This window comes from Orcinus orca, chromosome 6 (assembly GCF_937001465.1).
Source record: "Orcinus orca chromosome 6, mOrcOrc1.1, whole genome shotgun sequence".
NCBI classification, from domain to species: domain Eukaryota; kingdom Metazoa; phylum Chordata; class Mammalia; order Artiodactyla; family Delphinidae; genus Orcinus; species Orcinus orca.
Genome location: NC_064564.1, coordinates 10,591,644 through 10,614,418, shown reverse-complemented (window position 1 = coordinate 10,614,418; position 22,775 = coordinate 10,591,644). Strand labels below are relative to the sequence as shown.

Here is a 22,775-nt window from a genome sequence, read left to right as displayed (position 1 = left end):
GGAATGACGCTGACCTGATGTTCTGATTTCATTTTGGAGGAAGTTTATCAGGATAGATAGAAATAGGGGAGAATTCACGAGACAGGAGAGGAGAGGAATTTCCCAGGGGGCCTTGGGGTCCCCTGCGCACCCGGTGGGCGGCTCAGGCAGCTCCTGCAGGGCACGTGCCGGCCCCGCTGTGGAGACGTCCATCAGCCTCCTTAGAAGCTGCGCCCGAGTGCAGCCCGTTTTCCCACAGCCTTTCTCTCTGGCCGTTTTAAACCTCGCTGCCGCTGCCCCGCCCCCACGGGCGGTTTTCTGGCAGCCGACTGATGTCTGATGGATGTCGGAACAAGGTCATTAGCTCTCCTCCGGTTCAGGCTTTCCTGCCTCTCCCAATCAAAGAGCCTCCCATCCACGTCCAAGGGCATTTATTATCCGGATGAACTGGCCTCGAGATGGCTTTCTTTTAAACATCGCAGGGACTCAGCATAGTTACTTCATCCTTGTTTGAGCTCCCATTCTTTAGAAATCCTTGTGTTCCCGCCGAAGGCGCTTTTCGGGGCGGTGCAGGTCTGTGTGGGTCTGACTCTGGCCACTTGCCGGGGGTGGGGGGATGTGGGTCGGGGAGACGGTGATGAAAGGTGACTGCTTGCTCGAGTGCAGCATTTCTTTTGTGAGATTGTCTCTTTGACATCTCAGCCGCTCCAGCACTTCCCCGCTGCTTCCTCCAGGACAGTAAACGAATTATTTTGAGGAAAGCAAGACACGGCTGTTTCTCTTTCTCTCTCTCATCCTCACCGGTGCCACAGCCCACCTCCTCTCTGCAGGGTGCGGAGACCTTGTTGGGGACCCCTGGGTCCCGGGTTCTTACTCCTTTCCAAGAATTCAAAAGTCCTGATGACAGAAGTGTGTCGTTTTGAGATGAGATGCACTGTCTAGTTTTGGCTCTAAAAGGAGCTTTTGCACCTGCTGCATTTTTTCCCTGTAAGATCTGAACACATGTGGCTGGGATGATTGGCCGCATTATACATCACATAACAAGCAATTTGCTGGGTGACACAATCTGAATAGCAAGCAGCCGTAAAGCAAAATTCTTTTGCCCATCACATGTTCTCCTTCATGCATCCATGGTACACACACACACACACACACACACACAACTAGAAAAATACTTGGAAAAAAATGTAATTTGGAGGATTTACTCTGTGTGCCACTAGGGGTTAGAATTTAAATACACTGAAAACAAAAAGACCTATTCTCAGTTAACTTTTATTTTTGAAGACAGAGGACAAGGGAGAAACAAACTTTAAAAAAAGATCTTCGCATTTATTTTCAATGAAAAGAAGGTTACAATCCAAGATAACCACACTTCCAACATGGCAGAAATACTAAGCTTTTCTTTACTTTCTGCAGCTGTTTCTAAGGAAGTTACTCAACTGAGTTGGACATAGTGAGATACTGTTACACTTAAAAGACTTTTAATTAAACTTGCAGCATTTTTCAAAGATGAGAGGAACCATAGCTCAGTCACATCTGCACAATGTTTGTGAAAAGAGCTCAGCCAGGTATTTGCCACCAAAAAAGTAATGTGTCTTTTCTCAAGACAGAACTTGAGAAAAACCATGGTCTAGGTTAGACGGGCTGATATCCTGAAAAACAGTGTTAAGTAAATTATTTAACTATATTATGCCTTTGTTTTATTTTCAATACCATTCTATAGTAGCATGAGGCTCATTAACGGAGGAAGGAACAATAATAATTGAATTATTAATACGATGCTTAATGCCAGGCACTTAATGGTAGGGGCCTTGACCTAGTTGATACCATAATACTGCCTATTCTTGGTCTTTCAGCTCTGTGATCTTGACTTAAAGAGCTTTAAAATTAGGGGTTTGGGATTAACGGATACTCTCTACTTTATATAAGATAGATAAACAGCAAGGACCCACTGTATAGCACAGGGAACTATATTCAATATCTTGTAATAACCTACAATGGAAAAGAATCTGTGTGTGTACACACACACACACACACACACACACACACACATACATATGTATAATTGAATCACTTTGCTGTAGACCTGAAACACTGTAAATCAACTATACCTCAATTTAAAAGAATTTTAAAAATGAAGAGCTTTAAAAGAGAAACTTTCCTCTGGCAATAAATATTTATTGAAGTGAGTTACACTCAGTTCGGATTTTGATGAGTTGGGATTTTATCATTTCTAAGACAGGTCTTTTAAATGTAATACATGGTTTCTAAACACATTCAACAGCAATAAAACTAGCTTCAAAAGGTATTTTCAAAATGGTGAGACTGTTGATCTAAGCCAAAGGGTGGATCCCAGACCATCAGGATCCTCATTGCCTAGAAACCTGTTAGAAATGTAAATTCCTGGGCTCTACCCCGGATTGAATGAACCAGAATCTTGGGTTGGGGGTGGGAAGGTGGTCCAGCAATCTATTTTTATTTTATTTTTTTGGCTGCCCCCCGCCACCGAGGGCTGAACCCATTAATACTCCCAAAGTGCACAGTATTTGCTTAAGGATTTCTCCTCCAGAGCTATGCAAATAGCTTTAATAGATCACTTCTCCCAAGTACCCTGGAAATCTCATTAAGAGGGACTAATCCTGAATGCAGTTTGGTGTTCTCCCTTTAACAAGCTTAGGGGAAGAAGAGCAAATATAATTAAGGGTTAAAAACAGAGGCTCCCAAGGAAGAATTGTTCCCACCAGTGAAGTAGTTCAAGCCCTCTCGTATTTGGTTTGACTATGAACCAACGACCCTACAGTGAGGTGTGGACACCACAGAGACTGGAAGAAACTGAGGACTCAGTATCCAGGCCTGGGTTCTCATCCCAGCTCTGCTGTGAACTTGTTGTGTGACGTTGATCTGGGCACACCCCCTGGACACAAGTCCTGCACTTTCTTCATAAGGATGGTAATAATCCTCTACCACAGAGGTGGTTACAAGGGCAGAAGGAGATAAATGTAAAATCACTTTAAAAACAAAAGCAATATTGCAAATAGAATCTGTCTATCTATCTACCTATCATCTATCGATCTCTATCTCATACCATAATATTGAGAATTAATAATATGGCTACTGGTGGGCATCTACTGTTTTCAGCTTGGAAAAGTAGAAAATGACTTAGTTAATTTCAAATCAATTTTTTAAATCATGAAAAAAACCATTTAAACTAGAATCGTCTTGATTCAACAAAACAATGTAGATGGGTGTAAGAACTCTTAATGAAAAAGCTTCCATGAAGCAACTTGTAAAGAACCATGTGAATGCTTTAGACGATCACCAAATAGAACTGGTTTTCGTCTGGTCCTGTGTGAAGGGATGGGGTGAGACGAGCTGATTGCTTGTAGACTCTGGGCCTTCATAAGTACGGGAACTATGAAGTAAACAGGCAGGTGGATTATAGATAGAGTGAGCATAAAATTTGCTGTCCAAACTAGGACACTTTTAAGAGTGAAAGGGGGGCGCTGTTGATAATTACACAGGCAGAAACCAGGACTGTCCCTGGTAAACCAGGACCTATGTCACTTAGTTACAAACTAATAAGCTCACCCTTCCCAAGGTGAGTGATGTCAGGATAGAAGATTCTGCAATGTCCAGCCTTTCTGTACTGAGGTTAACCTGGGCACACGTGGGGTGTGGCAGACTCTAGGGACCCTGGGGGCTGTCTTGTGGTGAGCTGAAGGGGGCCACTTCAGGCCGGAGGGACAGAAGAAATGTCCCCAGGTTTCTCTGAAGCATCGCACACGTGCCTGAGCTATCGTCTGCTGAGAAGCCGCGGTACCGGACACACCAGCCTGACGTGTCAAGCGTGGAGAGGAGTGACTGTGTGATAAAAGCTCCGAGCCAATGTCAAGTCTACCAAATAGAGTTGCAAACAGCTCCCGGGCCTCCAACAAAGGCTCCAGACATAAATCAAAGAGCAATCTTCCAAGGTCGGCGGCATGGGAGGACTGGCCACTTGTCACTCTTCAGTGTTCCTGCCACGGTGGCACACGTGGAGAGTAATTACAGCTGGTGGTGTCGTGTGAGAGTTAGGATGGCCAGGGCAGCACCTGGTGATGGAGTGAACGCAGGGGGTGATGGGCACCCGTGTCTAGAGATACAGACTACCTCTTGCCGTTTGCATTTACTCCCAGAATCTCAGGGTATCACTGAGAAATATTTTCCCTTTGAGGTGTTGTCTCCCAGGATTTATATAAAATGCCCTCTTTCTTTATCTCCAGCAGCTGCTTATGAAAGTGTGCTTCCACCCTATATCCCTGCCAGGGGAAGAGGCCTCAGGAGATATTCCTAAAGGGGTCCCAGGGATAAATCAATGTTCACAAGAACCTCATATTATTAGGAAGACTCTAACTTCTGCATAAGGTGACCTGGCAGCATTTGGAGGCTGGGGCACTGTCCACTCCTGGGAAAGAGTCTGTAGCACTTCAGATGGGAAGTCAAAAGCAGAAGGAATGTCCCAGCCTTCCCATCAATGCTGTTCTGGTCCTCAGATGTGTGATGTCACCCAGAGGTGGGCATGGCCTTTTCTCACTGGACAGTCGGCTTTGTCATCCGAGTGTCCTTGGCTCTTTTGATGTGTCTGACATAAAGTTTATATGCCAGTCTTTCCAATAAAAGATTCCTTTTTGCTCCTTCATTGTGGAGATAATGAAGTTATTGGAGTTATGAAGGAATTGAAATCGAAGTTTTTCATGTGAGGGCAAGAAGCACAAAAGAGATATTTATATGCCCTTTATTTTCTGGCTGCTTTTTAAAATTTATTTATTTGGTTGTGCCGGGTCTTAGTTGCAGCTCATGGGTTCCTTAGCTGTGGCATGCGAACTCTTAGTTGTGGCATGCATGTGGGATCTAGTTCCCTGACCAGGGATTGAACCCGGGCCTCTTGCATTGGGAGCGCAGAGTCTTAATCACTGTGCCACCAGGGAAGTCCCCTGGCTGCTTTTTAAAAAAACATATAATTGCCCCTAAAGGACACCGTGTCAAGTGTTTTGCTAGACTGTGAACAGAATGGGCCTAACGCTCTCTTTCATTGACCATAAATCCATTTTCGTTACGTGTTACACATCTGTTGTATAACACTCTATGTTACCAATTCACAAAATAATCCTGGAACTTGCATTATACACTGAGGCCTCTGTTATAATGAATACATTTCAAAACAGTCATGTGATCATGTTAATATTTTAAACTAAATAGCAGTAGACCTAGAAGCCAGTCATTGTTATTGCCATGGTATTAATCCAACCTTGGAGCACACATAAATCCCACAATTAGTTCACAACTGTTTTCCAGCACAGCCTTTTCTCAGTAAATGCATAAAAAGGATTTGAAAAATTAACTATTTTCTAACTTCTGGCAAAACCATTTCTTATTCTGGAGGAGTAGCAATTTCCAGGGCCGGATGAACTTTCTGCTAGTTTTCTTCTCATTCTGATAAAAGGGCGGGTCAGAACTCTGATGCTCCATTTCTAAATCGTGTTCTTTCCAGGAAAGAGAATCTCTCTGACGACTGTTCAGTCCTTTTGCCGAATAAATGCAAAAACATATGCAATTTTCTATTTTTCAGAATGGCCATAGCGGTATTTCAAGTAAGCGGAGTCCCGCCGTTTGGTGGTACTGGGAAACCTCCTTGGACATGTGTATTGCGGTGCCAGGCCCTCCTGCCTGGGAGTAGATTATGAGGCTTTGTTTGATTCTGTTTGGATGTTCCCACTTTGCACACATCTAACAATTACTTGGCAGTTTGAGGTTTTCATTTTGGCTTTCATGTCTCAGGCTTCTCTGGAAAATTTTAAATTTTTTAAATTATATCCTTCTAGCCAAAGTAAGAGACAGGGCCCTCTGAGATCAGATCCTGGTTGTCACACCAAAAGGATGCGTTTTCCCAGGATGAGAGCACCCTCGCCTACTGCAAATCTGGGCTTTCCGGGGTGCAAAACCTGGGGCTGGCTCTTCGGTGGAACTGTAAACAGCAGTCAACTGTTTAGTGACATAATGTGGGTTTTTATAGGCTCATCTCATTCTACAACCAGATTGCTGTCTGAACGCTTGAGATAAATCTTCACCCACTCTCTGGAATTGTTCAGCACACAGGTTAATTTCTCACTATTGATTTTCTCCACTACGCACCTCAAGACCGCTTGACCTACACACACACAAAAATCTCTGCGACTGTCAGTTTAAATGGAATAGCTTTTCAAAAGTATGCTTGAAAAATCAGTAAAGATAACGAAATAACTCTTCCCCACCCATTAGCAGGGCAGTTTAACTGGACATTTTGATTAGATTTGAAGGAGAGAACAAAATCATGAACATTTACGCAAAGAGGTTTCACATGTTAAAGCTTCTGAACGTGAATGCTTCTCTTGTGGGCAGCCCCAGGCAGGCATGTTATTCTCATCTAGGGACTGAACATTTCTAGTTAAATCAGAGTAGAAACCAGAACCTTCTTGGATAACAGAAGAGGCAACACAGGAAGAAAAGCACTGGGCACCAGGCGTTGGAAGACCCATCCGCCCTGCCAGGAATTAGGACCACTCTCCTCTGGGCTTTCGCTATTCATCTGTAAAAACAAAGGGATTGGATTCTAAGTGTCTTCCCAGTTCTAAAATTCAATGTTTTTATATCCAAGACAATATATATATTTTTTATTAATATGAAAAGCGAGTTGAAAGAAAACAACAAAAGCAAAATAAAAACTTTGTTCTACCTGAAAAAGACTTGAGAAATATATATATAAAACAAACATCATTCTTTCCTCTATATATCCATTCCTGTATATTCCTGTATACTCATCCCTGTATATGCCTCCCCCACCCCCATTGTTATTGAAAAGTAAAAAAAAAAAAAGTTCTTTTAAGGATTAAATGTTCCATTTAGTTTTTTAATCATCCCTGAAATCTTGTCCCATTAATAGAAAATGGGGTCAGAAGCACTTTATTAATGGAAATTCCTTCAATGTGCTTCCAAGGAAAACTAAAGCATCCTTCATACCTACGATATAAAACAAATAAACAAAAAACCCCAGCCGAGAGCAAAACCCAACCAGTTCTATGTCCCCGGCACTGATCAAGTATAACTGAAGCATACTAAGCCATTTTCACATCACTTGGAGTGTAGATTTATTTGGATTTAAGAATCTCCTAAACAAATTACATCAACCTCACTCCATGTCCTTCCTTAATAAAACTATGACTGGACAAACATCAGACTTTTAAAATTCTAAAAATAATAGAAAAGTAAAAATAGATTTCCTAGGGAAATTCCTCTCCTTAAACCTTACATGGTTTTGCTGCTTCTGTGAAATCTTTCTCTTTGGAGTAACTTGGTAGCATGGTTTTTCGTGTTTGTTTTTCGGCTGGATTCATACAAGGGCACTGAATTAGAACTTCGGCTAATTTACGGAGCGCGAACTTTTAGGACCAGTTAAGTTACCTCCGCTGTGAAAGGAGAATGGCAGACGTCAATGAAGGCATGGAGACACTCCAAGTCCATTTCATGATGTAATTGAAGTCTTAGATAGCACACCCTCATTGCAAAATAAAACAAGAACACAGAATGGTATGAGCACTCTAGAATCATCTGCAGCACGTTTCACCATTCGAGTTGCAGAATGGCCTGTTCTAAACCTGCGACAGGTCGTCGGAGCGGTCATGCCCTTCACCTGCACCCCACCCACCCGCTTAAGAGGATCCATTCATAGCTACTCACTACTGCAGGATTTGACCTGAGAAATGCTAGGATTCATTAACTCAGCGGTTGTTTGCAAAAGTACCTAAATCATCTTTGCCCTTGGCCAGCAAGGGGACTGCTCAAGTTCTCAGAAGCAGCTGGTGAGGTTCTTAGCCAAGTTCCTCAGGTGCAGGAAGTTCTTCGGGACAACCTACTTTGACGTGGCATCTACATATCTTTAAACCAGACTTCCTGGATCTAGGAAATGTTATTCCTGACTCCTTTGACCCAGAGACTGGCTAAAATTTAGTTTTTATAACCTGTAGGTGATCACTGTTTCTTCCTTCCTTTTTTTCTTTCTAGGAGCTGGCATGGTAGTTAAATTTTTCTAAAACAGTCATATTAATATGTTCAAAAATCCACTGCTGAGTCTCGGAGAGAGGGTCACATCTGGCCATGAAAATCTTCTTCTCTGCTGGGTTGCAATCCATGCAGCTGTTACTCACAGGATGGAATAATGTTCTGTCCTGCAGGGATCGGAAAGAAAAGACAAGACTGATATCATTCATGGTGAATGCTTGGAACCCAAACTATAAAGAGAAAGTAAAATAACCCTGCTGATACTTCAGTATCTACCCAGAGTGTGAAAAAAAATAGACCACCTCCCAAATCAAACAACAGGAGGTGGGGTTGCCACACGGAATGTGGTTTCCTAGGAACCGTCGGCGCAACGTGGGCCCTCCAAGCAGATTCAGCCAGAAACAAAGAATTCATTCATTCATGGACTTTTAAAAAATATAATCCATTCATTGCCTGCTCTGTGGTAAGCATTTTGCTACACGCTCGGGTTTTGAAGATGAAAAGTACATGAGGTTGCTTGTCAAGTGGCTACTAATCTAGCTGTCTGGGGAGAGGGATGCATACAGAAACGGTAATTTAGTCCGCAGTAGACACCACCGCAGCCTCGCACACACACCCAGAGGACCAGAAGAGTCATCATCTTCCCTACCCTTGTACTGGGAAAGGCAAATACCAGAGGACCGGGAGCCAGGATGAACTCGGGACTGGGGGTCCACAGTGCGCAGGCAGGATCTCCAAGCACAGGCTCAAATCTGAGCTTCTGCCTCTTCCCGACCCCTTTATCGGCATCGCTGCTCTTCCTGGGATGCAGCTCTCCCTGCCTTTTGTAAAGCGGAGGGAGGCAGTGTTAGCTCAGTGTGTGATAAAGAGAACGGCTCTGTGAATGAAGGTGCTAGCAGGGCACAGAGTTTAAGTGGTGAGCAAGCCCATTATGTGAATAGCCTCTGTTAATACACACTGCTTTGTATTGTGCAAGCAGGGAGAAGGAAGCCAGTGCTACGAGAAAGGGATCTTTCCTTAAGTAGCAATAAATGCTTTTGTCTCTTATAGTGTCTATGCATTAAAAAGAAAAGGGCCAATAACATGTAAAAACATCCCCAGATCACTGCTGAGATTTTAGGAACAAGTTGTGTTTTATTACTTAGCTTGGGAAACATTTAGAGGATCTGCTTATTTTCTTTAACTGAGGAGCGTTAGACTCAGCTTTTAGGCATCCCATGTCAGCATCTCTGGGTTACACTGGTTGCTAACCAATATTTAACGTGCTTTCGGACCCGGATGTTTGCATAGTTAGGTGTCTGTGAAGGAAGGAAGAATAAGGAAGGAGGAAGGCGGCCCCAAGCCTCGTTTGCATGTTTCCACTTTCAGTGTAAACACAGAGCTACATCTAATACCTAGGCTCCCTCCTCTCCTCTGCTCTCTTCCAAGTCTCCCAAGTTTATTGTGGATTTCACTTTCCGTGCACACGAGAGGGCTGCTGACTTCTCCTGCCCATTTTCCTCATCCCCCTCTTCACTGGCTGCCGTTGGACCCCAGGGCAGCTGGCAGGAGCTCTCCTTTCACGGGCGAGGCAGCAGATTCTGGAGAAGGAGGCTGTGCGCTGAGCTCACCCGCCCCTTCCCTCCTGGGGCTGATGGTAATGCTGAGGTCACAGATCCCAGCCCACAGACGCCCCCGCGCCTCCCTAGGCAGCAGCTCCTTGGCCCTCCCACCCCCCTCCTCCCCAGCATCCCTCCCACTCCGTCTCCTGCCCCACTTTCTACCAATTTAGCTACACAGGCCTAATATATTTCCATCAGCTTTTCAAAGAGCATCCTTAAGCTGTCACATTCGTGATAATTCTATGTGACCTGCTAAATTCTAAAATTCACTCTGCTCCACATCCATGTACTTCTTTTCCTTCTTAACTATCTAGATTTCTTCCTATTGTCACTTTTGTCAGTAGCTCAAGCGGGGACCCCCCCCATAGACTCGCAGTTTCTCTCCCCAAACACGTATGTCTGTAAAAACTAAAAAACGAGGAAAAAAGGAGTAGAACGTGTTTTAATTCTCTTCCCTTCTCAGTGTGTGCGCCTCAGCGCAGATGCAAAAGGCAAACCAGATTTTCTGAACATTTAATTTTTCCGAATGTTATTTTCCAAGCCATAAGGTGATCATACTTTTCCAAATCTCCAGCTGGAATACACGCTCTGGCAGATCCAGGTATGCTCGTGGGGACAGTCGGGTGGGATGAACAGGTTCAGCACGACCCTGAACCCTCCGGAGTATGTTTCTGTAACTATATGTCATGTTCTCATAAACGCTGAAAAGTAGAATTCCCCACATCTATCTGCGTCTGAGAAGCTTCATCAGTAAAACGAGGGGGTGGATAACATCCATCTCTGAAGCCTCTCCCAGCCATAAAATTGAATGAACATTTTTTCCCAAAGTTCACTGGGGACGAATGACAGGGCTTCCAATAGACCCTATCAACCATATGCTGGGGACTAACAGATGATTGCTTTCTGGTTGTGGACTGAGCTTCCGTGTCTTTGGCGTGTGCAGCAGGTCCTGAAGGGGAACCTTCTGGAAGCACCTTTAGTGTCCCCAAAACATGCGTTTTCCACTCTGACCTTGGGAGCTACGTACATTGCCATCATTATATTTCTCCTCAGCTCAGCTTCTGGATTGCTAAACGTCATTACTGATGCTTCTCCTGGCTGGCGCGTCGTCGTTGGTAAATGTGGCCTCTTGTCCTACACCAGCCCTTTTTAAAAAATTTTTCTTGGAGTCTAGTTGATTTACAATGTTGTGTTAGTTTCAGGTGTACAGCAAAGTGATTCAGTTATACATGTATCCACTCTTTTTTAGATTCTTTTCCCATATGGGCCATTATAGAGTGTTGAGTAGAGTTCTCTGTGCAATACAAGTAGGTTCTTATTAGTTATCTATTTTATATATAGTAGTGTGTCTACAGTGGAATATTACTCAGCCATAAAAAAGACAAAATAGGGCTTCCCTGGTGGCGCAGTGGTTGAGAGTCCGCCTGCTGATGCAGCGGACGCGGGTTCATGCCCCGGTCTGGAAGGATCCCACATGCCGCGGAGCGGCTGGGCCCGTGAGCCATGGCCACTGAGCCTGCGCATCTGGAGCCTGTGCTCAGCAACGGGAGAGGCCACAATAGTGAGAGGCCCGCATACCGCAAAAAAAAAAAAAGATGCAGAGACAATAAAATAGGTGGGTGAGTTCATAACATACAAGAAGATGACCTTGAGAATAAACACCCACACGGTGGCAGGGTGCAGGGGGCCAGGGCTTTATTCCATAGGAAATTTGGTCACATTCCTGTCACACGACTCATCTGTTACATGACCCTGGTTGATTACTTAATTCTCTGAACCTCAGCTTCCTCACTTGTGAAATATAGATAATAATATCTGCTTCACGAGTTTGCTGTGGATAAAATGAGTTAATATATGTAAAATCGCTGGCACAATGTCCTACGTGCAGTAACTAACGAAGTAATAGTTATTCCACGTCTTCTCTCCTCTTAATTTATTTTCAGTCAAGGAGCATCCCCAATTCTAAAAATCAGAACGTACTAACCATCTGGTCTGAGACCAGCTATTCAAGACCAAATTGCATTTTCTGAAATACTGGCGAAATAGAATTTGCAAAAATTGGCACCTGCCTCGACCAGTTATCTGAATGGATACATCAGTACCTCCTGGTTTAAGCAAAAGATTTATGGAACCAAAGTAATTAGTTCAGGAATGAGCTCTTCTGTATAGTTATGGTCCGAGTTTGTATGTGTTGCCTGAAATACAACATGAGTTCAACAAATATTTACTAAGCGCTTTTTATTTTCCGGTGTGTGTTAGGAAGTAGGCATAAAAAGATAACCTAAGATGCCTCCCCTGGCCCAAGAAGTGGGGGAGACCAATAGGTAAACAAGACATGTTTGAAGCAGAAAGCGTCAATGAGATTGTAGCTGTGGGGGAATAGGATGAATAAAGAAGAATGTGTGAACAGAGAGATGTGAACTAACAGGTATATTTATGCATTCAAGTTATTCAGCAAGAGTCTACAGGGTGCTTACTATCTGTCAGGCACTGTTTTAGGTGGTTGGGATGTATTAACAACCTTAATAATATAAAAATTCCTGCCCTCCTGGAGCTTACATTCTAGAGGTGGGGTTGGGGGTAGAGCGGTAGGGCACAGACCATAAACCATGAGTGTAATCGTTTCCATGGCCTGTTCAAAGGTGACACGGAGCAAATCAAAGCAGTCCGGAGAAACTGGAGTGCCAAGGGAAGGGCTGGTGTGCAAACTTAAATAGGGAGGCAAGGGTAAACCTCACTGGGAAGGTGACATTTGAGTAGGTGATGAAGAAGGTAAGGGAATTGGCCATGCGAGTATCTGGAGGAAGAGGTGCCAGATGGGGCAACGGCCAGTGCGGAGGCCCTAAGCAGGGATGCAGTGTGTGGATTACAGAAACATGAGGAGGCCAGGGTGAGGGAGAGTGGTAGGAGATGCGTCAGAGGTGATGGAGGGCTCCGTCCATCATGTGCTGGGGACCAGCAGGTCACTTGGCGTGGCCCAAGCCCAAGGAGCAAGGGGGAAGATTCCAGAGGGTGACAGATGAATTCCACATCATGAAGAGACTGCGGTGTGACGCTAAGGCTTGACTTTTCAGGCAAGCGTGCGGGATGATGGTTGGAGGATTTAGAACAGTGGAGTTAAGGATCTTGGGTGCCTCATGCTAGTGGCAGAGAGGAGAATGGGGTGGGAGTGGGGGACTCGGGACACAGCTGGAGGCACAGCTGGAGGCTACTGCAGGGGTCCAGATTTGACAGCAATAGGGAAGAGTTGGGGGTGACATGAGACATGGTTGGAAAGCTTTTTCAGGAGGTGAATGCACAGGGCATTCTGACTGATGGGACATGGGGATTAAGGTGGAGGAAGTGAAGAACTAGAGGAAAAGCAGTGTTGAGGTGAGAAATGCAGAGAGGAGTAGGATTGGGGGCGGGAAGGATGATCTCTGTTTCAGGTATAACGAGTCGTAGGTGTTTAGGGGACAGCCAGGTTTAGATGCCCCGGAAGAAGTTGCGTATAGACTGGACCTCAGGATAGCTTCTCTGTAAAGTGGGGAGAGGCGAGTTACTCCCTCCTGCTGACTGTTCATTTCTGTGTAACTCACATTGACAGCAAATGCATTTGTGAGAGACATCGCCTTCATGTCCTTTTGTTTCTAGTATGGATACGAGAGAAGGAAGGCTCGGAATTATGGGACTAGGTTTTAATCCTAGTTTTATCTCTGACAAGAATCTCTGATGGCCCCTTCGTTTGCTAGTGATTTCAGTTTTCCATCTGCAAGACGAATGGAGTGGGAAGACGAGGGAGGGATGAGATAAGAGACAAAAATAGCCGCCTTCCCACCTCCTAGGGTCGTGGAGAAGAACCAGGTGGATTTGTGAGTGGCCCTTTGAGCTCTGGAAGAAAGACACATCAGGTGGTTTTTTCCTGCCTATTTTTGCCGTTGGCATCTGGGAGAAGGAGAGTAACACCTTGACAGGCGTAAAAGGGACAAAGCAGTGTGATTGCCTATCCTTTTCAATTTTTTCTTTGGACAGGTACAGTTCCTCACAGGAGGAGAAAATTGGTCTTCCTGCATCAGTGGATAATTTGGCCAATCAGAAATAATGCTTCTGATGCCCCTACCAACAGAGCCCTCGGTGTGTGCGCTGAGACAGTGCTGACAGCCCCGCAGCCCTGCCTGCTGCTCCATTGCTGGTTTTCTGGGCTACAGGCAAGCGATGGGCGTGAGTATACCCTCAATTCTCAGAGCGGCCAGGATCATTACAGAATCGGTTGTGATTTGTTAAATCTCTGTTCTTCACACCATTCAAAGACTTCCCAGCCTCTTTGCTAAATTCTTAGCATGGTCCCGAGGTCTTGTATAGGCAGCCCTGCCCCTGGCCTTAGAATTCATCATTTCCCCTCACAGGCAGACGCTTCAACTGGCTTCTCCGTTCTTCCAAGAAAACCAAGCTCTTCCCTACCTGAGGGCATTTGCACAAGCCAATCCCTGTATCTGGGATTTTTTTTTAACTTAATTTTTATTTTATATTGGGGTATAGTTGATTACGATGTTGTGTTAGTTTCAGTTGTACAGCAAAGTGATTCAGTTATACGTATATGGGTTTGGCCAAAAAGTTCATTTGGGGGACTTCCCTGGTGGTCCCGTGGGTAAGAACTCGAGCTCACAATGCAGGGGGCCCGGGTTCGATCCCTGGTTGGGGAAATAGATCCTGCATGCCACAACTAAAGATCCCACATGCTGCAATGAAGACCCGGCACAGGCAAAATAAATAAGTAAATAAATAAATAAAAAAAAATAAACCAAACTCCTGCCAACGTTGCATAAAAGAAAGTTCATTTGGTTAATGAATACGTTGTTCAATAAAGTTCTTGGGGGAAATGAAAAATGTGTCTTCTATTTTTACTTAAAACTGAATGAACTTTTTGGCCAACCCAATACATATATCCATTCTTGTTCAGATTCTTTTCTTCACTTGCCTAAATCCTGCTCATCTTTTAGGTCTCCATTTAAAAGCTACTGTGTCAGAGCAGCCTTGCATACCTCTCTGACCTGGGTAGAGCCCAGTGTCCCATCCCCATATTATCCTGTACACTTAATGTATTCAATTTAAAAATCTGTCTGCTTCCCCACTAGACTGAAAACTCCAAGACTAGAGAAAACCCATCTGTTCCATATCTTGTTTCCATCTGTCCATAGCTGTTCATCTCCCCTCAGTAAACCTGCCATCAGTCACATCAACATAATAATAGCTGCTATTTATCGAGTATGTATTTATGTGCCTCGTAGTGTTAAATGTTCTACCCAGATTTTCTCATTTTATCTACTTCATCCACGTAAGCAACCTGAAGAGAGAGGGAATGTGGACAAACAGGAAGCCAGGTTCGTCTGTTTATTTAACAAATGTTAATTCAGCACCTACTACGTGCCAAGCAGTGTTTTAGGTACTGAGGATACTGCATGAAAGAAAGCAGAGAAAAATCCCTGCTCTTGTGGAATTTACATTCTAATATTTAGCGACAGTTAAATAGCTAAAATAGTATAGGAAGACGACTAGACAGCCTATCGTTTCCTCTATGTAAACTTACTAGGAGAGCTAAAGTCAAATCAGGAGAAGTTTTTCGGGCACCTAAGAGAGTAAGAGCTGACACTCATTGAGCTCTTATTAAGTGCCGTGTCCTAGGTGCATTTAGCTTTGATTTCATCATCACGATAATTTTCTAAGGTAGATACTGTTATTATCGCCATTTGATAAACGAGGAAGCAGAAGCACAGAGTAAGGAGGTTTCCCAAGGTCCCAGAGCTAGGACCACCGTGGAGCCAGAACTCAAATCCCAGGTCCCTCAGGGTCCAGCCCCTGTGCTCTCAGCCTCAGCCTGTCTCACCCCCGTCTTCTTCCTCTTCTTCTTTTTAAAATTTTTTGGCCATGCTGCACAGCATGTGAGATCTCAGTTCCCTGACCAGGGATCGAACCCTCACCCCTTGCATTGGAAGCATGGAGTCTTAACCACTGGACCGCCAGGGAAGGCCCTCACCCCCTTCTTAACCGAGCCAACTAGCAGTCCTGCTCTGGACCCACACATGCTCAGCAGGGAAGAACTGTCCTCCTTAGCAAATACTAATTTCAAATGTGTATAGTTTCAATTAGCCTGATCCTTTAAAATTTGACAATCTCCATCTTGACAGGCCTTCAGTTCAGGAAGTCTCTGTCCATATGTTAGAGCCTGAGATAGATTGTGATGAAATCTTTTTACTAGTGACCAGAGGGTGGCAGTACAGCCTGTTAGGTAAAATGGTAACCGGCACGGATATGGCTAAGGTACCCAGATATGGCAACAGTTAAAAGGACGTGACGACGAAATGACTTCAACTGGATTAGACACACAGAAACAGAATGGGAAGGCAACACTGCTGAAAATGTAGCTTCTTTGCAGGGGTGTATGTACTCCCGTCCTGGGAGTTAACCTCCCTCATCTTTGAATTGTCAAGTTGCACTGAAGATCGGAACTTCTCAGGGTACAATGCTCATGTCTCCTATTGTGTCTCCTATTATTTTCAGAGTATAGGGTATGATGTAAACATTGTGCATCTGGTTTTCAGCAAGATGTTTAAAAATCCCCCTTTGTTTTCCTATGGGTAAGCTGGAGAAATATGGGCTAGAAGATAATTCACCATTAGGTGAATTTGTATCTGGTTGAGTAACTGCACCCGATGGACCAATGTCTCCCCTGTCATAGGATGGAGGGCTCGGTTCTGGGCCTTGTTCATTGGGATCAACAGCTTAGATGAGGGCCTGAGTGCGCGCTACTTTGCCCTAACTCACGGCTGGAGTAAAACTAGTTCACCTGGTAATAAGCTGGATCAAAGAGTCGAAATCCAGGCTGGGGTAAATCTCGTGAGGGAGAATTTAATAGAAACCAATGGATGGCTACCCAAGTATAAAAGGTGAACTGGGGCTTCCCTGGTGGCACAGTGGTTGAGAGTCCGCCTGCCGACGCAGGGGACACAGGTTCGTGCCCCGGTCCGGGAAGATCCCACATGCCGCGGATCGGCTGGGCCCGTGAGCCATGGCCGCTGAGCCTGCGCGTCCGGAGCCTGTGCTCTGCAACAGGAGAGGCCACAACAGTGAGAGGCCCGCGTACCGCAAAAAAAAAAAAAGGTGAACTGTACAGGTAGAAGACTACAGAGACGTATCTGTGTAGCAAAGCAAGAGTGGTTTTTTAATACTGAAAGCTCATTAAGAGGCCAAGTATGTGAAGTTAAGGCAGAAAATCAATCAACTCGAGCTAATTCAACAGGCATATACTGCTCATAACAAAGGGGTGCTAGAAACTCATTCTGTTCTTTGGTTAAACACACCTAGAATACTGTGTTCCCTTTTGGGCATCACGCCACCCTCTAGGACCATCTGCAGTGTGTTAAGAATCTGTGTCCAGGAGGCTGAGGTAGGTCCCAATGAAGTTATCTGAAGAGCAGTGGCAGGAAGTTGGGCCATGTAACTGGAAGTAAGGAGTAAGGATCAGACCAGCATTGTTCAAGGATCTGGAATCTGTCTTGACCAAAATGGATGAAACTTAATCTGTGTGGTAGCAAAAGTCTTAGAGCTTTATAATACTTGGGACTGTCCAGAAACGAAGGGCCTGATCAGGGATAGTGTGACTGTCTAAGCATGACCACAAGTCCAGGATTTTGTAGTGGGGCTTCATTTATCAGAACCAGAGTCGAATTTCACGCCTTTTAATTAAACTCTGTTTCCTCATTTTAGGTCCTAAATCAATACCAAACCGGAATGATTTAAAAATAACAACCTTGTGGCCATCCATCTGGCATCTTTGTGGACCAGCAGGATTTTATGAGCTGAGAAGCTAAAGCCCTGGCACGTAACATAAGGTACCATAAATAGTCTGATGTGGGCACATGTCAAGAATTCCACCCATTCACTTTTTAAAGTACTGTGACTGTTTCACTGTTATCAGTTTAGCCTGACAGGTGTCTTTTTATCTGTATTTTCCTGTTTGATGTTATTTTTAAGCCCTTTCTTATGGAAGTTAAACTATAAGGACACCCCAGAGAGCAACTCAGAAAAGTGATGTAAGCCTTTCACTTTTGGACTTTGGGGAGGCTGTGAACGTGGTTCTGAGACCAAAAGGTGTGCTAAGTTTTATCCAGCACAGCTTGGGGTTCCTGGAGGGGATCGCATCAGTAATTGAGCCCGTTTAATGAATACTTATTTACGAATGTCTACGTGGTAGATATTAGGCAGGCCATACAGAAATACAAGAAAAAGTTCCTGCCCTCAGATAATTAACATCTATAAGGGGAGACTAACCATGCATAATACAATGTTCTAAGTACAAAGGAGGGAACAAAATGCTATAGGAATACAAGCAGAGGGGCAATTCCAACTACAGTAGGAGGGAAGAGTAGGGTAAGGAAAGTAGGTAAAAACTGGAACTAGAAAAGTGATTCTCTATCTGGGTGCCCATCAGAACCTTTTAGGAGCTTTTAAAAACTACCAATACCCAGGCTTCTCTTTCTAGAGCATCAATCCATCCTTATACCAACAGCACACTACACTAATAATTGCATTTTTGCGATGTCTGGGTACCTGGCACTTTTATAGTGTTTGATGTTTGTTCTTTTTCTTCTTCAACTTTTTCTTGGCTCTTCTTGGCCCTTTCATTTCCATGTACATTTCAGAATCAGCTCATCAATTTCCACAAATAAACCTGCTGGGATTTGATTGGTTTTGCATGAAATGTAAACACCTGCTTGAGAACGGGTATCTTCACAATATTGTCTTCTTATCCTTGAACATGCTAGCTTTCCTTTGTAGTTTTAGAAGTTCCTCTTAGTGATGTTTCATAGTTTTCTGTATAAAGGCCTTGTGCATCTGTTGTGACAGTTATTCCTAATTATTTGATACTTTTATGGTGATCAAATGGAATACGTTTAGAATTTCATTTTCCAGTATTTTGTTGCTGGCATACAGACACTTGATTGTCTTATATTTACTTTCTATCCAGGACTGTGCTGAATGTACTTACTAACTTTAATAGTTTAGACGTATAAACTTTGGATTTTTTTATGGACACAACTATGTCGTCTGTGAGTAGACTGTTTTATTTCTTCCTTTCTGTTTCTTAGACCTTTTAATTTCTTTATCTTGCCTGATGGCCTGGGAAGGCCCCCCTGTGCCATGTTGAATAGAAGTGACGGTAGCAGACATTATATTTTATTCCCAGTCTCCAGAGGGAAGTTGAAACATTTCACCACTAAGACTGATGTTATGGGGTTTTGGTTCTTATTAGGTTAAGTTTGCCTATCAGTTTACTCTCTGTATGGCTAAGACTTATTAGTCAGAGGGTTAAAAACTTGAGGATTCATAAATAGACCATGCATATAAGGCCCCTCGACTTATGTCAAGGGTGCCACTTCCCTGCAGTGGGAAAAATGATTTTTTTTAAGTAAATGATGATTGATCAGTCGAATATAAATATGAAACAAACTGCCCCATTTTACATTGTAAACAATGTAAACAAAAACTATTCCAGGGAATATATACCACAATGCAGAAGATTAAACAACAAAGCTTCCAAAGATGACTTAGAATACTACCTTCTTGACTTTGGTGTGGGCAAAGATTTCCTAAACAGGACACAGAAAACACTAATCGGAAAGAACAGCTCTTCATCAAGGAGAGAGAAAAGGCCAGAAACTGACTGGAGTAAGATATTTACAAAAAACCAACGAAGCACTATACCTAGATATACCAAACACTCTTCAAAATCTGTTAAAAAAAAAAAAAAGAAAAGAAAAGAAAAGAAAAAACAAAGTCAGACAACCCACGTTAAAACACGGTCAACAGACTTGAACAGGTCCTTCTCAAAGAAGATCTCCAAAAAGGCTAACAGACATGTGATCTCACTCTACAACCACAGAACGGAAAAAGGAAAAGAAAAAGAAACCAACGTGCCAGGTGTTGGTGAAGATGGGAAGGTCTGGGTTCTCAGGCAGCGTCTGCCCACAGTTCTTCAGGCCCCAGGATTTCAGTGCCTGCTGACCTGACCTCCTTAAGTTGGCCCCTGTATCTCGCTCTAGGGCCTCTGTTCTCTGGGCTCTAGAACAGCTCCGTCTGTAAGAGCCGCCGCCCAGAGATGTCAGGAATAAACACCCCCCAGGAGCAGCCGTAAACCAAGACTGCCTGTGGTGGTGTTGAAATATCCCAACCTCCTTCCCGTCGGTATGTGTTGTAGACCATTGCAGAGGTGTCAGTGGGCTTGGTCTCCCCTTGCCCACGCTGGTACTTGCTTTATCAGAGGCCCTGTATTGGTTCCCTTCCCTGTTTCACTTCCTTACTCTCTGCTACGATTTTGGAGGGGGGTGGGCATCTCCCAAATAAACCACTCGCACTCCAATTCTCACTTCAGGGTCTCCATCTGGGGAAACCCCAATGAAGATTTATGTTATACTCCCATAAAAATGTTTCCTTACTAGAAAAGGACATGGGAGATAGCTCTTGATCTGGGGGGATAACAGTAGTTCCTATTTCTTAGCATAGATTGCTATACAGCAGGATATAGCTCACCACTATTCCCAGTGCAAAAAGTGTACTTGTCACCCACATGGATGGAAATTCAATCATATGGTCAGAAACCTTGCTGGAAGTTTTCCACAGTTTACCTCACTGAATTACTGTCTCTGCTTTATTGACGTAGAAGTTGAAAATCACACGTGTGAAATAACTCACTCGAGATCACATTACAGTTCCAGGATGAATTAGAATGTCTTGGGCCAGACAAGCCACTGTGACGTTGACCAGATTGTGAAGAGGCAGGATGAGAATTTGGGAGAAGGTACTTCATCTTCTCGGTGGGAAACCAAGTAACGTATAAACCAGAGGGATGCAATGACCAGCTCCTGTGGGCATCCCTCTGACTTCAGGATGGAAGGTGGGCTGGCGGGTGGGGGGAGGGCGGAGGCAGGGTGGTCCTTTAAGGGAGCCTTTGCGGTAATCCGGGACTGAGACTGGGAAGGGCTGCAGTCGGGGCTGCGGCCACAGGGACGGCAAGGAGAGGGAAGGGTTCACACGTCTTAGAGACCAACTAGATGTAGGGGGTTAAGGAGGCAGCGGGACAGTTTCTTGTTTCGGATGTCGTTTTGAGTGTCGGCTGGTGATTTGAATATTTTTACTGAGGTCTCTTCTGCGAGTCATTGTTCTTGTAGCCGGGGTCCCCCTGGTGGCGAAAGAAACCGGAAATGGGATTTCTCACCCTGGGTACCTGCTACGAGGGGAGATGGCTGGGCAGGAGCCTAGTTACACGACCCTAGGATAGGGATTCCTTCCTTTTCTCGTGGTGGCAAAGAGCCACATAGAAAAATAACTGGGAGCAAGGGGGCGGAGGGTCATGGAGGGTGGTCCACTTCTAAGCTGGGTAAGTTTCTGGGGCTGTAATACACAGCATGGGGACTACAGTGAATAACTGTATCGTATACTTGAAAGCTGCTAGAGAGTAGATCTTAACAGTTCTACACACACACACACACACACACACACACACACACACACACACACACACACACACACACACACACACACACACCCAGAACCCTGTACAGTGATGCATTTGTTAACTATACCTGTTGTGGTCATCATTTCTCAGTTCACAGGTGTATCAAATCGTTACGTTGTATACCTTAAACTTACACAGTGTTGTGTGTCAATTATCTCAGTAAAGCTGGGGGAAAAGGGGAAAATCTTCCTGAAAAAAAAAGAAAAAGGCCAACAAGGTCTGAGAGCTGATGGGTGCTGAGAGGTCAGAAAACGGGGCCGACAGCGCCCTTCCCCACACAGGCAGGTCGCCGGCAGCCACTACTCAACCCAGGAAATCTCTGTGCGCCTGGGAGAAGCGCTTGTCTGGTCTTGGTGATGCAGAATCCAACAGGCATCAGGACTCCCCCCGGGGAATATTGATCAGATGGCTTAAGGGCGCAGGAAGGAGGAGAGACTTCAAGGCCAGATGCACCTGCGCTTGAATGCTGGCTTGGCCCCAAATCTGTTCCTTCCTCTGTGGATCGTACGTGACAGGCCCAGGTGGTTGGTTGTGAGGTGTGTAAGGCACTAGCTCTGAGCACCCTCACCAGCTGGAGCACGAGGAGGACGGGGCCTCAGAGATGCCCCACGGGGGTCCTTTAGGCAGCCAGCAGAGTCTCACGTGGATTCGTCAGTGTGCTGCTACAAAGGGCGACCCCAAAGCCGACTCCAAAGATTGCTAAGCTGTCCAAAGCCCCCAGGGCCAAGCAATGCCTCCAAACAGACAAGGCAGCACCCGCCAGAGAGACTTCTCGCTCTGTGCCTCAGGAAGAGCCCTTGGAATAGACAAGGGACTTTCTCAAACAGGTACATCTGAACAGGCCTGAATCATCACCTCAGATGAGCTGTTTCGGAAACTTTCCATTTTAGGCCTTGGCCAGGTTCCCGATGACGTATACATCGTGCTTGCTGTATAACTAACCGGTGAGTGTAACCAGAGTCGCGTGAGGCCAGGTCTGAGGAAAGAGCCCAGCGCGGTTCTGCCTGGCGGGTCCCTGTAAGCAGTGATGAGAAACGGTCTGCTCCGTGGGGACCAACAGTACACGAGGCAAATGGCAGATCAGGTATTTTATCCATGTGCCCTGAAAGTAACTTCCTAACGGTCAGCATATAACCATCAAAACAAAACAAAACAAAACACTTCTTTATTGCACCACGCACGGACTGTACTATACTGAATAGCAAAAGGGTTTGACAAGATTAATCATTTCTGATATATCTCACAAGGAAAACAGGGAGGTTTTCCTCTTGTCTGATTTCCCCCCATCACCCCGTACCATATCGGACGCCATCTTCTTATTAGCTCTTTTGATTTTAAATTGTTTTTTAAGAGGATATAACAACTGGTGTTTTGTACTTTTTCCACAACCTGCCAGATGTTGGCAGGGGTGGGTGGCAGTGTGCGGAATAAACTTGTACAAATGAGTTTGCCTTTGAGTATAATTTTCGGTGCCCACCTCTAAGAGGTAGATGCCAGAAAGCTTACTAAGTGAGGGAACAGGTATCAAAACCAGTGGTCCCCATATTGATTCTCTGCAGACCTTCCCCTTC

General features: G+C 44.6%; 1 protein-coding gene across 1 annotated transcript in view; it reads right to left on the bottom strand.

Annotated features, from left to right (window-relative positions):
- Window positions 1–1,272: 1,272 nt before the first annotated feature.
- Window positions 1,273–22,775, bottom strand: part of GALNTL6 (polypeptide N-acetylgalactosaminyltransferase like 6) — a 1,137,703-nt gene continuing 1,116,200 nt past the window's right edge. Inside the window, exon 12 of the mRNA XM_004278676.3 lies at window positions 1,273–8,219. Within this exon, the coding sequence (XP_004278724.1) occupies window positions 8,052–8,219 (168 nt within the window). The 3' untranslated portion in view covers window positions 1,273–8,051. The remainder of the gene's footprint in view (window positions 8,220–22,775) is intronic.